General features: G+C 33.8%; 1 protein-coding gene across 1 annotated transcript; it reads left to right on the forward strand.

Moving 5' to 3' along the window:
• The first annotated feature begins 5,794 nt into the window (after positions 1–5,794).
• On the forward strand, positions 5,795–6,725 carry LOC105815654 (olfactory receptor 13G1). Its single transcript, XM_012650850.1, is given in 2 exon segments — positions 5,795–6,451; positions 6,453–6,725. Coding segments are annotated over 2 exon segments (930 nt in total).
• The last annotated feature ends 9,191 nt before the right edge of the window (positions 6,726–15,916 follow it).

A 15,916-nucleotide genomic window follows, 5' to 3' on the forward strand; every position in this document is an offset into this window, starting at 1 on the left:
CTGCAAAGAACTCAAGTGAGTATTTGTGGACATACTGTCTAATTGTTAAGGTTACCATAAAATCATGGCCTGAGTAGGAATATTTATGAATCAAGTAACATATTTAATTCTTTCTCTGCCATAGCACAAGAGAAAATCTACCCATGAATTATAATTTAATTCAAAACAGGAGATAGCTATTTGATGATACATATATTTACATTTCTTGCCTTTCTTTTTAAATTTTTCCTATAAAATATGCACAAACTGGAGTTTAGAAGAAAACCAACTAAAGTTAGGTTAATATACTATTACCAAGAGATGGAAATATTTAATATTTTGGGGAAATTGTTTTATCTCCTTTCTTTAAATAACATAAAATTTCAATTAGATAAGTGATTTTAAAATGAGTTCTCAAAACTTCTCATTGTATGAGGGTGCTCTAAATTGCTTAAAACTCCTCTCAGAGATACAGGCTGTACAAGACTTTCATTTAGTCATTTCTGTGCATATTCTACCTTCCACATATAAGAATATGTAATAGACTCTGAAATAATAAGAGTGGTAGGTTCAGAGTTGAATTTGAAAAGTTATCTCTTCCCAAACTTAGAGAATAAAGTGCTGTGGGGACTTAAGTATGTCTGGGATCCTCAGAAACAGACATCGCATTGGCTTCAGGTGTCTTGGGACCAACTGTCCCAATTTGTCTGAGACTGAGGGGTTTCCTAGGGTGTGGAACTTTCAGTGGCAAGACTTGGACAGTCCCAGGCTAAGCAAATGGCTGATTACACTACCCAAGGTAGGGCCATGATTTGCATGCAGGCATTGACACGCTCTGTTAATATCCACCACCTTTTATCTTTTTACAATTCATCATACTTCCTGGACACTCTTATCTTCCATTCCTGCCTCTCTTTGATCACTTCAAAACCAAGAAAATTTAAAAATATCCACTTTCACCTCTCTTTCAGTACCTCAGCTGTGAAGCTAAACCAAAGAGAATGCAACATTCTCCTCAAACAAAACTTGAACTAGAACAAAGCTTCTGACTTAACCCTCCCTAGGATGAAGCATCTGACAGAAATCATTCAGGACTACAAGAGGAGAGAGGAGTTTGTACCACCCTATTCCAACAGAACACAGCGGCTGCTGTGGTGAGTTCTCAGCACCCTGCCTTACACATGGCAGCCCCTTTCAAAGTGTGCCTGTGTTGTTCATGATGGCAATGAAGATGAAAACGTTTGAAACAGAGACGATGACGATAATGATGTAGTTCACGATGCAGAAGAATAAAAATAGCACAGTATATAGCACACAAACACCAGTATGAACTATTATTAATTTTGGTGTTCTACAGTCAGTAAACACAATGTGGCCACAATTCACTCCTAGGAAGCGGTTGCCAGTGTTTATTTGGCAATGTGCCTGCATCCTGCCAAACAATTAAAATTAACTTGTTTAAATTTTCTCTGTATATAGTTTTATATATTGTATAAATTTTATTTTATTCTGGTAATTGATTATTATAGATAAATCCTAATGTTAACTTTAATTAAATTGATATTGTTCTATAAACCAGTTGGTGCTTGTAAACAGTCTCAGCTCAAGACGGACAATGTAAGGTCTCCCTCTGAATACATCCTCTCTGCTGCCTTCAGGGTTACGTTTCAAAAAATTGGGGCACATCACATATTACTTCCTCTCTCAGAAACTTGCAATTTCTCCCTTATTGACCACCTTACCACAAAATGATTTCTTAGAATATAATAATCTCAACAGGTCTTATCTTGTCATACATCACGTAGCACAGTAATAGCCCGTGCATGAAAAGCTGACACTGTCTTTTAGTGAAACCTTGCCATATTTCCAGATATATTTTTGTACTTCATGCTTCTTTATATTTGCACATTAGTAATTTTTATTGAGATTTTTCTTCTCCCTATTCTTCCCTTTCCCTTCACACTCTTCAAAACTGCTTTTTTTTTTTTTTTTTTTTTTATCTCAACATGCCATTGCTGGCTTGAAAAAAAAAACAGCTTGCTTTTGAAGAAAATACTACATCCATGTGGACTAAAAGCAGAGTTATTCACAAGAAGAAAAAATGGCCCCATATGGGGGAAGATACGCAAGATAGAGGACAAACAATAAAAATGGTAAACATAAGAGTGCAAGTAAAGAAATATTGACTGAATGAGCAATAAAAATCCTGGGTGGTGGGGTTTGAGACATCACATCCATGTTTTTGGTCAGTGTTTCCACGATCCTATCCAAGACCAAATTAAGTGTGCTATGTTACTATACAAAATTGTTTTATACTTCTAATAATTTCCCCATGCTCTCAAAAACATGTTAAAACTGATTATTCATTGTTTTACCATTGACTCGGAGATAATTGAGAAGATATTTTATTTACATCATTATAATCTAATCCAATAGCATAATGGTTAGTACAAAGTGTCACCTTTAAATATTTGTTGAATAAAGTCACTTTTATTATAATTAGAATTAACTGAATTATCTTCTATTGCCCTAATCCAATCTGCTTATTCTTTTATTATAATATTTATCCAAACATTTCTGGAAATGTTTTGTTACATTATATAGTAAAATCTGACTTATTATTAATAATAATTTTAAAAAACCACATATTAAAACATATGGATTTTTAAAATGATGTAAGTTTGAAACTCTAAATAATTATTATGATTAAATTTAATTGATAGTTCAACATGTCCCCAGAATTGGGCTAATGATTCTTACTCATTGTTTAATCCTCACAGAAACTCAATGAGGTTACTGCTGTTATTACCCACACTTAACCAATGGGGATAGACCAAGACTTGAAGAATGTATGTTAAGAATGCAAAGTCAATGACAGAAAGTGCCAGGGTCAACGTTAAGCCATTCGTATTACCATTATTCTAACTAAATTTTACTGATTTTTCCTGCCCACAAATTTTGATCAGTAGACAATATAAGCCAGACTAAACATAGTAACTAAAGCAAAATTGATAATTTCAGGTGAGATGACCAGAAAGGGACATGGTCAGGAGTAAATAGCTTTTGATTTGTAAGACCTAGAGAAATAGACTTTCCTGCTGATGTAGGCAGGCCCTCTTTGTCTGAATACTGTGGCTTTTGCATGTGTAAAGTATCACCCAAGACAGATTAATATCAATTGCAGGATTCCAAGAGAAACTATTGAATGCTGTTCAGACACCTAAGGATAGAAGACAATATCCCAGGGCTGTCCGACATGGCTGGATACTTTCTGGGCAGGCCCTGTATATCACCACCTTGGGCCAATAGTGGAAATTCTGAACAAAATGTTTATTGTCAATAGATAACCCTTCCTCCCAGTGAACTGTATCTTAGTACCATTCTGAGTTCAGCCACCTTCACACACAGTAACCACTCAAGTCATGGAACTGGCACTGGGAATAAAGCCCAATCAATGCCAGAATGCCTGTGAAGAGGATGAGCGTATTACAAGAAGAGATGAGAAATAGAATTCTCAGGTTCTCCCACCTTCGCTCTTAACAAAGAGATTGTAAGACTGAGGTGCACTTTCCTATCTCGTTATGAAACCTAAGTATTTTGTGAAATTTGGCATTGCATCGTGGGACTGGGATCTCTTCCCCGTACCCAGCTTTAGGAGACCGATCAGTAACAATGACATGGATAAATAACATTAATAAATAGCAGTACTTACATTGACAACTAACAGTTCTCCAGGGAAAATTGGAAGCTTTTTTCTTCCACCATGAAAGTTCAGTTTATATTTGAGTGCCTATTTTTGGTGGGTAAGATCATGTAGGCTGAAAGGGCCCTGCTATCTTATAGATTTATCTCAAGAAGCTTTGATGCCAGATCTCTGATTAAGATGAAATGACCATACCAGGATCTCTTAATATCATTTGAAAACATATTCAACACTCAGAATTTTAAAGATTAGTTAATATCATTTCAACATCAGAGTTTTCAAGTATTCAAATACTTGAATTAATTTTCAAATATCAACTATCTTGTATATATTTTTCTGCTCCAAATGATAATAATAAAATATCCATCTTCTTTCAAATATCTCTTACGTTTTCCAGTTTTTGGATACTTTGCCATACTATTTTGTGTTTTGTCCAAAAACATATAGCAGAGAAGTTAATAGCAATTTCTTTGGAGTCAACCTAGGTGTTAATCCTGGCTCTTCCAATTAGGAGACATGTAATTCTAGCTACTATTATTTTCTCTTTCATGTATTGTTTGCTTATCGACTACATAAAGATGGAAATATTAGACCCAATGTGCTTGTGAGAGCAAAATGATATCATATCTGTGCAGGACCTAATATAGAGCCTGTCACATGCCATAGATGCAAGTAATGGTGGCCGTAACATTTCTTCACTACGTGAAAATAAATATCAAACTAGAGATGCTTAACATGGATTATGGATTAAGAAAAAGCTCTATTTTTTTTTCTTCTAAAGAGCTACACATGAATCCATGAATGGCTTAAATTTATTTAGCAAATTATTAATTGAGGCTATAGGGCCAGAGGGAGCAAACTGGACTAGATTTGGGGACCCACAATCAAAAATGATTTTTTATTTAGGTCTCTGTTTAAATATAGAAATACAGTATGACCTCTGAAAAATTAAAGAACATTGATAAAACATAAATTTATGAATAAATCCACAAACACTTTCAATACACTTACTAGATTCATCTGATCATAATAGTTCTGAAAGTCATAAGTTCATGTAAATAACTACCTATGCAGACAAAGCAAATCTACCAAAATAAATAAGCATAAAAAGGAATAGATAACAGAATGCTAGAGAGGTTTTGGGGAGAAATAACAGAGGACACAAATTTCCCTTGTGCCCTAGCAATTGTGTTCCACAAGACTCTCCAATTATCTCTTTCCCTGGGTATCCTTAAGAAATATGGGTTCTCTCTACAGAACATAGAATATTTATGTCAATTTATCCAGTTATTAGAAATAAGAAATCTGAAGCTTACTGAGATTAAATGGCCAATTTATAGCTGTAATGAAATGCAGACACACCATAGATTTTATATTTTTAAATCCAAGTTATTGCCATTATATGACAGCAAAACAAACAGTTGGTTCACACAATTTTAGCAATGTGTTTCTCAAAGTGAAGAGAAACTGCCAAGACAGACATATGATCAAATCGTTTAGTGTTCAGACTTCAATAAATTAGTCAATATCCTCATGAGTCTACAGCTTCAAAATATTATGCTGGGAATTTTTCACCTGAAATATTCAAATTATAATTAGCCCTGTCAGTTTCTATCATTTCAGATATCCCACTCTTATATATCTCAAGGACACCTAAACATACCATGCAGTTATCTGAATTATGGAGATATGTAATTATATTATATTTCCATTGAAGATAGATAGATAGATTATACTCAGACAAGTTTCAAGTCAAAATGAAATATTGGAATATTTTAAGACATTTATTTTTCTTATGTTTTTCTTTTCAACCACTGTTCTCCAGCTTATCTGAGTCATCCATGGAAAAATACACATCAGAGAATGGGATCTTTCTGGAGAAGAGTGGATACTGCCTGGAAGACAGAACTCCATCATAAGGAAATTCATGCTGCAAAGTTGTATTGAATCAATAATCAAATCACTAGGTGCACACACACACACACACACACACACACACACACACACAACACACACACACACAGCCCGCATTGTCTAATAGCAACACACAGATCCCTTTAATTCTCAGTTGTTCACTCTGTGCAAAGTCTGCCATTTAATCGCCCAAGCAGGATGAACCACAGCATCATAACTGAGTTCATTATTCTGGGCTTCACCCAAAATGCTGAACTCCAGGAAATTCTCTTCCTTGTTTTTTTGTTTTTTTTCATCTACCTTGTGGCTTTTCTTGGTAATATGCTTATTGTCATTGCTATAATCTATAACAACACCTTGCATACCCCCATGTATGTTTTTCTTCTGGCACTGGCTATTGTGGACAGCATCTGCACAAAAAGCATCATACCAGAAATTCTTGGGACCATGCTAACACCAGGAAACACAATTTCATATGGGAGCTGCATGTCCCAGCTCTTCTTCTTCACATGGTCACTGGGTGCTGAAATGGTTCTCTTTACCACCATGGCCTATGATCGCTACATAGCCATCTGTTTCCCTCTTCATTACAGTACTATTATGAACCTCTGTATGTGTGTGGCCTTGCTCAGCACTGTCATGGTTATTACAGTAACCAATTCCTGGGTGCACACGGGTCTCATCCTGAGGTTGACTTTCTGTGGGCCAAATACCATTGACCACTTCTTCTGCGAGATACTCCCACTATTGGCTCTGCCCTGTAGCCCCGTAAGAATCAATGAAGTGATGGTGTACATTGGTGATATTACTCTGGCCACAGGGGACTCAACCTTCACCTGCATCTCCTATGGGTGGTATTATTGTTGCCATCCTCCATATCCGCACAGCAGAAGACAAGCAGAAGGCCTTCTCAACATGCTCGTCCCACCTTGCAGTGGTGTCCCTTTACTATTCCCCTGTAATCTACACATACATTCGCCCTGCTTCCAGCTACACATTTGAAAAGGACAAGGAGATAGCTGCATTCTATGTTCATGTGACTCCCGCATTAAACCCAATTGTGTAGAGCTTCCGTAACAAGAAAATGCAGACAGAGATTAGGAAAGTGTTTGCATTTCTAAAACATTAGTGGTTTCAACAGGGAACATTGCTTCTTTACTTTAGCATCACCTCCTACTATAACTTAGATTTTACTGATCTTTCGTAATTATCTCCATCCCAAATGTTCCCTTCCCTCTAATTCCTACCCTATTCCTAGCATTCTCATTATCTCCACAACTCCATATTCTTCATGTGAAGAATGTTTATAATGCAACGTACATCACACTTTCACATAAATACAAGGGCTGTCTGGAAAGTATCCAGCCATTGTTAATATAATTTTTCATGTTACATGGCTGGATACTTTCCAGACAGCCCTCTTATGTATCACAGTATATATTTTAACATCTTTCTAAAAATATATATATCATTTCTAATTTCTATATACGAATATACACATTTACCTATAAGCGTATGTGCACGTGAAACATGCATATGTCACAAAATACTTAAGTGTATTTTGTGCCATGTATTTGTTGATATGTGAATGTGAGATGGAGAGAATTAGTATGTATAATGAATTTGACCTTCCATAATGGGTCAAGTTAATTCACTTAGAATAATGTGATAATGAAGTATCCACTCTGGGTTTGGGCCTTATTAAGTTATTTAGATTTCACTGGAGAAAAATTTTGTCCTACTGAATGAAATTACAGGGAAAATTCTGAAGTCTCCATATGTTTGGGTAAAATAACTGAGAATACCAGTTCATTCACTTTAAACCAGTGAGTAGAATTATGCCTCATGCAACAGAAGTCTAATGTTAGGGAGTCAACAGTATATACAGCAGTTCAATGATGTCATCAAAGAAGCAGGTTCTTTCAATCTTCTTGCTCTACCATTCAACATTATTTTCCCTAGGTTCATGAATGGTCTCTGAATTACTAGGCACTCCGTCCATGACCCACAGAGAATGAAGGCTAAAGATGAAGATGTCACAGGGGAAATGAAGCTTTGTCTATTGTTTTTTATAAGGTTCACTCACGCAGTAAATATAACCCATATCACATTGGCCATAGCTACATATTACACCTTCTCAAGTTGTAAGCAATGGTTGGAAGAGCGAATTTTGAAAGTAGATGCTTGGCATCCCTGAAATAAATTTAGAGTTAACATAGATGGGATGGGAAGGGGGTGTTCATACCATGCCAGCTACTACTACTACCTATCAACAAATACATTAGTATCATAAATGTAGATTTGAGGTCACAAACTAAATGGTGAAATATAATTGGATTGACAAAGTGAGAATGCCAAAATTGAGACCATCATAATACAAATGCACAACATATCTTATACCAAAATGGAACAATACATTATTTGTTGTGATTACTAAATCATGACATTTTTAATAACATATTTCCAAAATTAGGCAAACATGTTGGCAGAATTTAATCTTACACATAAATCTGAAGCACTTTTTTGTTTTAATTTAAACTGGGTAATAAACCTATTTAGGGTTCTTTTTGGGTCATTTAAAAACACATTAGAGAATTCTGTTTCTAAGTGAAATTATGTATACATGAGTTTTTAGAGTTCATTTGTTTACATCATTTTTGCCAGCAAAATTACAATCACATAATGGTAGATATATTTTTAAACATCTAGTCTTAATTTTCCCTATATCACTAATTTCTTTCAAAAAGAAGTTAACTTTCACACTTATGTTTTAAAAAATTCAGCCATTATGGAAAACAGTATGGAGATTTCTCAGCAAACTAAAAATAGAACAACTATATGATCCAGCAATCCCACTCGTGGGTATATATGCAAAGGAATTGAAATCAGTATGTCAAAGAGAGATCTGCACGCCCATGTTCATTGCAGCATTATTCACAATAGCTAGGATATGACCGCAACCTAGGTGTCCATCACCAGATAAATTGATAGAGAAAACGTGGTAAATATACAGAATGGGATACCATTCAGCCTTAAAAGGAGGCAAAATCCTGTCATTTGTGGCAACATGGATGAGCCTGTAGGATATTATGCTAAGTGAAATAAGCTGGCAGAGAAAAACAAAGACTGCATGATCTCACTCATATGTGGAATCTGAAAGAGTTGAACTCATAGAATTAGAGTAGAATAACGGGGAAGGGGAATTGATGCGGAAAGAGAAGACACCGATCAAAGGGGGGGAAGTTTAAGTTAGACAAGAGAAATACGATGTAATGATGTATTGCACAGAATGGTGACTAAAATAATGATATCTTGTATATTTCAAAATTGCTGTGAGTAGATTTTAAATGTTTTCACCACAAAAAAAGTATATGAGGTGATAGATTTGTTAATTAGCTTGATTTAATCATTGCACATTGCAAACATATCAAAATGTCACATATATCCCATAAATACAACTATTATTTGTCAATTAAAATAAAATTTTAAAAAAGAAACAATTTTGAACCAGGTAGCATGCAAATATTATGAAACAGTTCATCAAATTTTAGAATTTTTATTAAGAAAAAATGTCTTACATTGGAACTATTCCAAATGATTTTCAAACAAAGTAATTTGACTGTATCCTTCATGTACCATAACCTGAATACAAAGAACTTCAAAATTCTTTAAAACTGTTCTCCTAACAGTCCATACTCAATTCTGAGGTAAAATATATAAAATCTTCTACACAAAATAACCATCTTCTTTAACAACAAAAATGCAAGATTAAAAAATATAAGAACTCATGATATATTTTACTTTTAAAATGTGCATATGCCCTAGTAGTTAATCGAAATAATGATTAATCTAATAGCATTAAACACTTCCAGTGTGAGACTGTGGTATCTAAAAACCATTTCCTGTAAAAATAATCACAGCTCCTTGGAGAAATGGTAGGCCAGAGGTTAGGAGTAGAATTTACATAAGGCAAACTGGGGACTTCGTGGTCACATCAGAATGCATGAATGCTGTCAAGTAGGGTCATGACAAATGAACGGCGGCATCAACTTACACTTCCATTGGAAAATATTGGGCATTTGTCTATCAGTATGGAGAACAATGGGAGTGAATTTAACACATCAGATATGTTTAAATTCAGAAGTTCCAAATAATCCTAAAATATTTGGTGAAACTAGGAGAATGTTAGGGGATCAACTCACTAAAAGAGGTTAAAAAAATAAAATAAAAATAATATACCCTGTATTTCCTATGTAATAGTTACATGAGGATATCAGGGTTGCCAAATAGTTGGGGTGTATGCATGGTGGGGGTGCTAGTCATCAAGAATGATTTCAGCTAATAGATGAAGAAGGTGGATAGAATTAAAATATCACTTTGTAAAATCTAATGACATCATAAATTTTGGCACTGATCATCAATGGCTCTGATAATACTAGAAGGGAGGTAATCACTGATATTGGTCATCTTGCCAAAAAAAAAAAAAATCATCGAACCTTTATATCTAGCAATTAGTTTACGGAAACAGTAGAATTTAGAGGAAGATGACACCACAGGAATGCATCCAGCAATACCCAGATGTTGGGAAACTCTGAAGTACAAACAAGCCAGTTTATTCAAAAACAGAATTGTGAGAAATATAAATAAATAAATGTAAACTTACAGAACAAAATTTAGGAGGCTTAATAATCGATTGCAAAGTATAGGCCTTATTTGTATCCCAATTCAGGCAAGCACAATGTGTAAGAACTAGTAAGTCAATTACAAAACTAAGAACTCCAATTGGATATATGACAATAATATTTGGGGAGTATTAATTTTTAAGTGAAATAATGTCTTTTTGCATTATGCACAAAAAAGAGTTTTTGTATTTCAGATGTACATTGTGAAATATTTACACATTAAATAACATGAATTATGCAAAGGAACAGGCAAAGACATTATAAAATAAAATTTCCTATATATTGTTGACCTTTGAAACTAGTAAACTAGGCAATTTGATAACATAGATTACAAAATGTCATTCTCTAAAATTTTTTTAGAAAATTTCCACAATATAAAGATAAAAAAGAAACATGACTTCCATCCTTGTTTGACAATTGTTATGACTATATTTTAAATACATTTTTCTTTATAAAACTCAAATATTTGCTGCAAAGTTTGGCTTTTGATGTAGGATATTAACTCTACCATATGAATTTTTAAAAAAAGAATAATCCAGACAAAAGAACCATTCAATTAGAGGTGAACATCTACATATTTCTTTCTGTATAAGATTTTTGTTTACTAGAGAAATCATCTTCACCAATATATCTTTGCTTGCTTGACTCATAGAAATGATGTTTGGATATTTATTTATTGAAATAGGTTTGTACAAATATTAGATAATTTCATGGATCTCCTACAATACTGATTTATTTTAAAATTTGTTTCCAAACCTTTATTGCTTTCTCAAACCTTATTGCTTTCTCTTTTTCTTCAGAAACATTTTCTGACATAGGAATACAGTTTAGCTTCTCATCACATTATTTTTCCTCATCTCTATCAATCACCATGTTTATAGCAACATAAGAAAAATAAGCATTTCTTCAATGGTATTTTGCTTTCTCTCTTTCACTTTCAAGTAAGAAGCCTCAAAGGAAGCGTTCAAATATGAATCATTCTATCTATATGTTTTTTTAATTGCAACATTCTTTTTTTAAGACATATAAGTAAACTTTATTTTACCCTTTAGAAAGACAAAGAGAATGAGGGACAGGTGGGGAAGGGAGCAGAGAGACAGCCAGCCTGGCATCCCAAAGAAACAGAAGGGAGATGCCAGCAATTTAACTGCAAGATTCTGTAAAGTGTGATACATTTTGCAATGTGTTTCTTTGTTCTAAATGCTTAATTTCAATACATTGACCTAATGGTAATAGTTTTTATACTATTACAAGCTAATATTGTGATGCAAATACACAGCTAATGTGAGGTTCATTTTGTGAAGTTCAAGCAGAGTAAATCCATATTTCAGTTACTCTTCTTAATAATTTTAATTTTAATTTTTTTCTTCTGAACATTTGAAAGAATTGACTAGGATATTACTGTTTTCTTTTTACCTCAGATCTGGCTACTATAATGCAGATATTGATGCCAGTTTTTAGTTCATTCATTTTCTTGCCGTTTCTTTTATAATTAGAAATAAATGTATTTATCTTTGTATGCCTGGCTTATTTCACTTAACATAATGATCTCACTCATATGTGGAATCTAAAAATGTTGATCTCATAGAAGTAGAGAGTAGAATAGTAGTTACCAGAGGTTGGGGTTTGGGGAAGGGGTTGGAAGATATTGATCAAAAGATACAAAATTTCAGTTGGTAGGAATAAGGTGAAGAGATGTATTATACAGCATAGCGATTATATTTAACAACATACTGTATTCTTGAAAAATATAACAAGAGTGAATGTAAAGTGTTCTCAGCACAAAGATGATAATTATGTGAGGTAAAGCATATGTTAATTATCTAAATTTAGTCATTCCACAATGTATATATACTTCAAAACATCACGTTGTACACAATAACACATAAATATTATTTGTCGATTTAAAAAAAGTTAAAGAAAGAAGTGAACGTAAATTGGTCTCTAATTAAAAAGTCATCATCCAATGGAATAAATAAGAATAAAAGATCAACAAATTGTATAAACCCAACAAAATAGCTTAAATAAGTAAACTAGTAATATACCAGTTGCGAAATATCAAAGATGTAAATACTTTGATAAACTTGAAAATGCATACATTGAAATAATATAGTATATATACTCTCCTAAAAAGAGAGATTATTTACAAGCATATATGAAACAATTAAAAAATGGATCACATATCTCACCACAAAATTGAATCTCAACAAGGATCAAAAATTACATATTGTGGGATGTATCATATATGTATGCATGTGTGCATATATGTATATAAGAACATATCAGTAATTATATATGTGAGTATGTATATGTATGAAAGACCAATTTAAAGTGATCTTTAGTCTGTGCTGTTAAGTGAAAAAATTATAATGCAGAATAATGTACATAATATTTGCTTATACTAAAATTTGAAGGTGCAACAAAGCATGGTTTTCTAGGAAGACAGAGAAGCCACAGTGTGGCTCAGACAGGAATGGAAATTTTTCCCTGAGAAAACAAATCAAATAAATAGAGGTTATAAGAAAGAACCAAATGGAAATTACATAACTAAAAATAATCAAATATAAGGAGTCTTAAGGATTTGGGGGAAATAACAAAAGTGCTGTCATTTACATCTTCAAAGTCCCAGGAGAGAATGAATGTGAAACAGAAAAAGTACCTGAAAAAATAATGGCCAAAAAATTCCTAAATTTGGTGAAAGGCATAAATGTACAGATTCAAAAAGCAGAGAAAAACTCCAATAGGATAAAGCCAAATAAATCTGCACCAAACCACATTATATTTGTTTGAAAACTAAATACAAAAAAAGGAATCTTGATGGCAACCTGAGAGAAACAACACATTACCTATAGGGAACACCACTTTGAATGACAATGGATTTCTCAGTGGAGCCAAGAAGGAAGTAGCACAATATTTTTTAAGAAAGAAAGGAAAAAACTGTCAGTTATTTCAAGGGAAATAAATATATTCTCAGATGAAGGAATACTAAGAATATTTGTAACTAGCAGACATATCCTTAAAGAATTGCTACAGGAAACTCTCTAAATAGAAAAGAAATGATAAGAGAATAATCCTGGGAACATCATAAAGAACAGATTGTGTACAAATAGAAATAATTATAATAGACTATACTTCTCATGGGTTTCTTAAATTGTATTTTATGGTTGAAAGGAAAATTATGACACTAGTTGGCATAAAAAACTATACATTGTAATCAAAAAGAGTATTAATAAAAAAGATGGAATACTTAAAAGTATTAAAGAAAACAGCAGAAAATCAATAAATGGAAAGCAGAGAAATGAAAAACAGAAGAAACAAGCAGAAAACATATAAAAAGCAGACAAATTATGACATATCAATGATTATTTTAAAAGTAAATGATGCAATAAAATACACAAATTAAAAGACATAGATTGGACAGTAGACAAAAACACATGGCTGAACTATGTACTATCTACGAGAAACTCACATAAAACAAAACAAAACAGGTAGGTTGAAAGTGAAAGTATGGAAAAAGACATAGCATGATAACATTCATCAATTAAAAAGTAGGAGTGACTATATTAATAAAAGATAACAAACACAGTTGGGTGATCAACGTACAGGCTTTACTCCCTAGCTGTTTCACCAGATGGCCATATCTAGGTATTTTGTACCTTTTAAACAGGTTACAAATAACAGAATAAAAATATTTTCATTTATATCTTATTAATTTGATAATATCATAAAATTGTCCCCTTTTAGTTTTCAACAGAGATAATATTTCTTTATTATATAATAGGTTATGCTGACCACTTTAGTTTTTTTTGCAGCTTTAGGATAAAATTGAAACAAATACACACACACACACACAGTATACAATATAATATTTTTATACAGGTATATACTGTGAATGTATTAAATCAAACTAACATACCTATCACTGCACATACTTAAATCATTTTTTTGTGATGAGTACATTTAAGATCTACTCTCTTAGCAATTTACAAATGTACAATAAGCAATTAAGGGGAAAAAAAGAAAAATCCATAGCTAGATTAGATACAGGATGTAAACCATATATATACACCTGATATAAGTAGATACAAGCAGGGATATAGGTATGGATATAGATGGCAATAGGTCCAAGTTTACTTAAGACAGGTCCAGTTTATACTTCTAATGCTAGTGTAATTAATAACAGCTTTCTGTTTACTCTCAAAACATCTACTTTGGATGATAAATTTTAAGTTCCTACTGGGCAGAGATAGACATATACATATAAATGTAAATGGACATAACTAAAGTTATATGTTATGTATGTATGTCTATAAATTTCTATGCATATGTAGGCATGTATTCTATATATTGATAGAAAATTATTTTTCTATGAATTTTTTCCAATTCAAAGTGGAACACTGGGTCATTCTGATTTAATATTGTTTGTGTAGACATGTTCTATGACACAAAACTTTCTGAGCACTCCTTTGAACTCCATGTTTCTCAGGCCATAAATCATGGGGTTTAACATCAGGGTGAGCACTCCATATAGCAAAGAGATGAGCCTGTCGGGCAGGGGAGCACCAACTGGAGGAGGGGCGCATGTAGGTAAATATGGCTGTGCTCTAGCACAGACAGACCACAGCACATACGGAGAAGGGCTTTGGCGCCTTCCTTCTAGAGCCTTCTAGAGCCTGTATCTTCAGGATGATGGAGATGATGCACATGTAAGAGATAAAGGTGGTCAGGCAGGTGCCTGCCAAGATACTTCCTAATACTAAAGCAAGCATCTCTGCCACGTAGGTAGATGAGCAAGACAGGGCTATCACCGGTAGGATGTGTTAGTGGTACTGATTAGCTTGATTAGGCTCGCAGGAAGACAGGCAGAAGGTGAACAGTATGTGGAGGAGGGAATTGAGAAACCCAGCTGCCAGGTCCCAGAAACCAGACAGACGGAGTGAATCTTGGTCATGACCAGGTGTAATGAAGGAGGAAGTAAATGGCCACATACCAGTGATAGGCTACAACCGTGAGAGAGAAGACTTCATTCCCAGCCAAGGCCCATCTGGAAATACAGTTGCAAAGCACACGCAACTAAAGAAATGCTTTGCTCCTCAATCAAGAGATTCTCGGGCATCTTGGGGACCTGATGGTCAGAACATTTTGAAGAGGGATAAATTTGCCAAAAAGTAATACATGGGAAGCATGCAATTTAATCTCAGTCCCAATGGCCAACAGAATGGCTCCATTTCCCACCAAGTGGTTTTGATAGGTGATGGCAAAGAGCACAAAAATAGGGTAGTGCCCCTCAGAGAGGTAGAGAGCCCCATGAGGATAAGCTGAATCTCCATGTTAAAACTGTGAACAAGGAAATTTCTAGAAGGAATGAAACCAACAAATATAGTTTAGAGTAAAAAACCAAGAGGCCTAGTGATAAGAAGTTCTTGGAAAATAATTGGTGTGTGGTTGATAATGAATTATTTTAGTTCTATTTTAATGAGAGGTTTCAATTATTATGACTATTGCTAAAAACATCTGTATCCATGATATTTCTTTTTTTTTCTTTTTCTTTTATTTCAGCATATTATGGGGGTACAGATGTTTAGGTTACGTATGTTGCCCTTGGTCCCCCCCCCCAAGTCCGCGTTTCAAATATGTC

The sequence above is a fragment of the Propithecus coquereli genome, unplaced genomic scaffold (assembly GCF_000956105.1).
Source record: "Propithecus coquereli isolate 6110/MARCELLA unplaced genomic scaffold, Pcoq_1.0 Scaffold340, whole genome shotgun sequence".
NCBI lineage: Eukaryota > Metazoa > Chordata > Mammalia > Primates > Indriidae > Propithecus > Propithecus coquereli.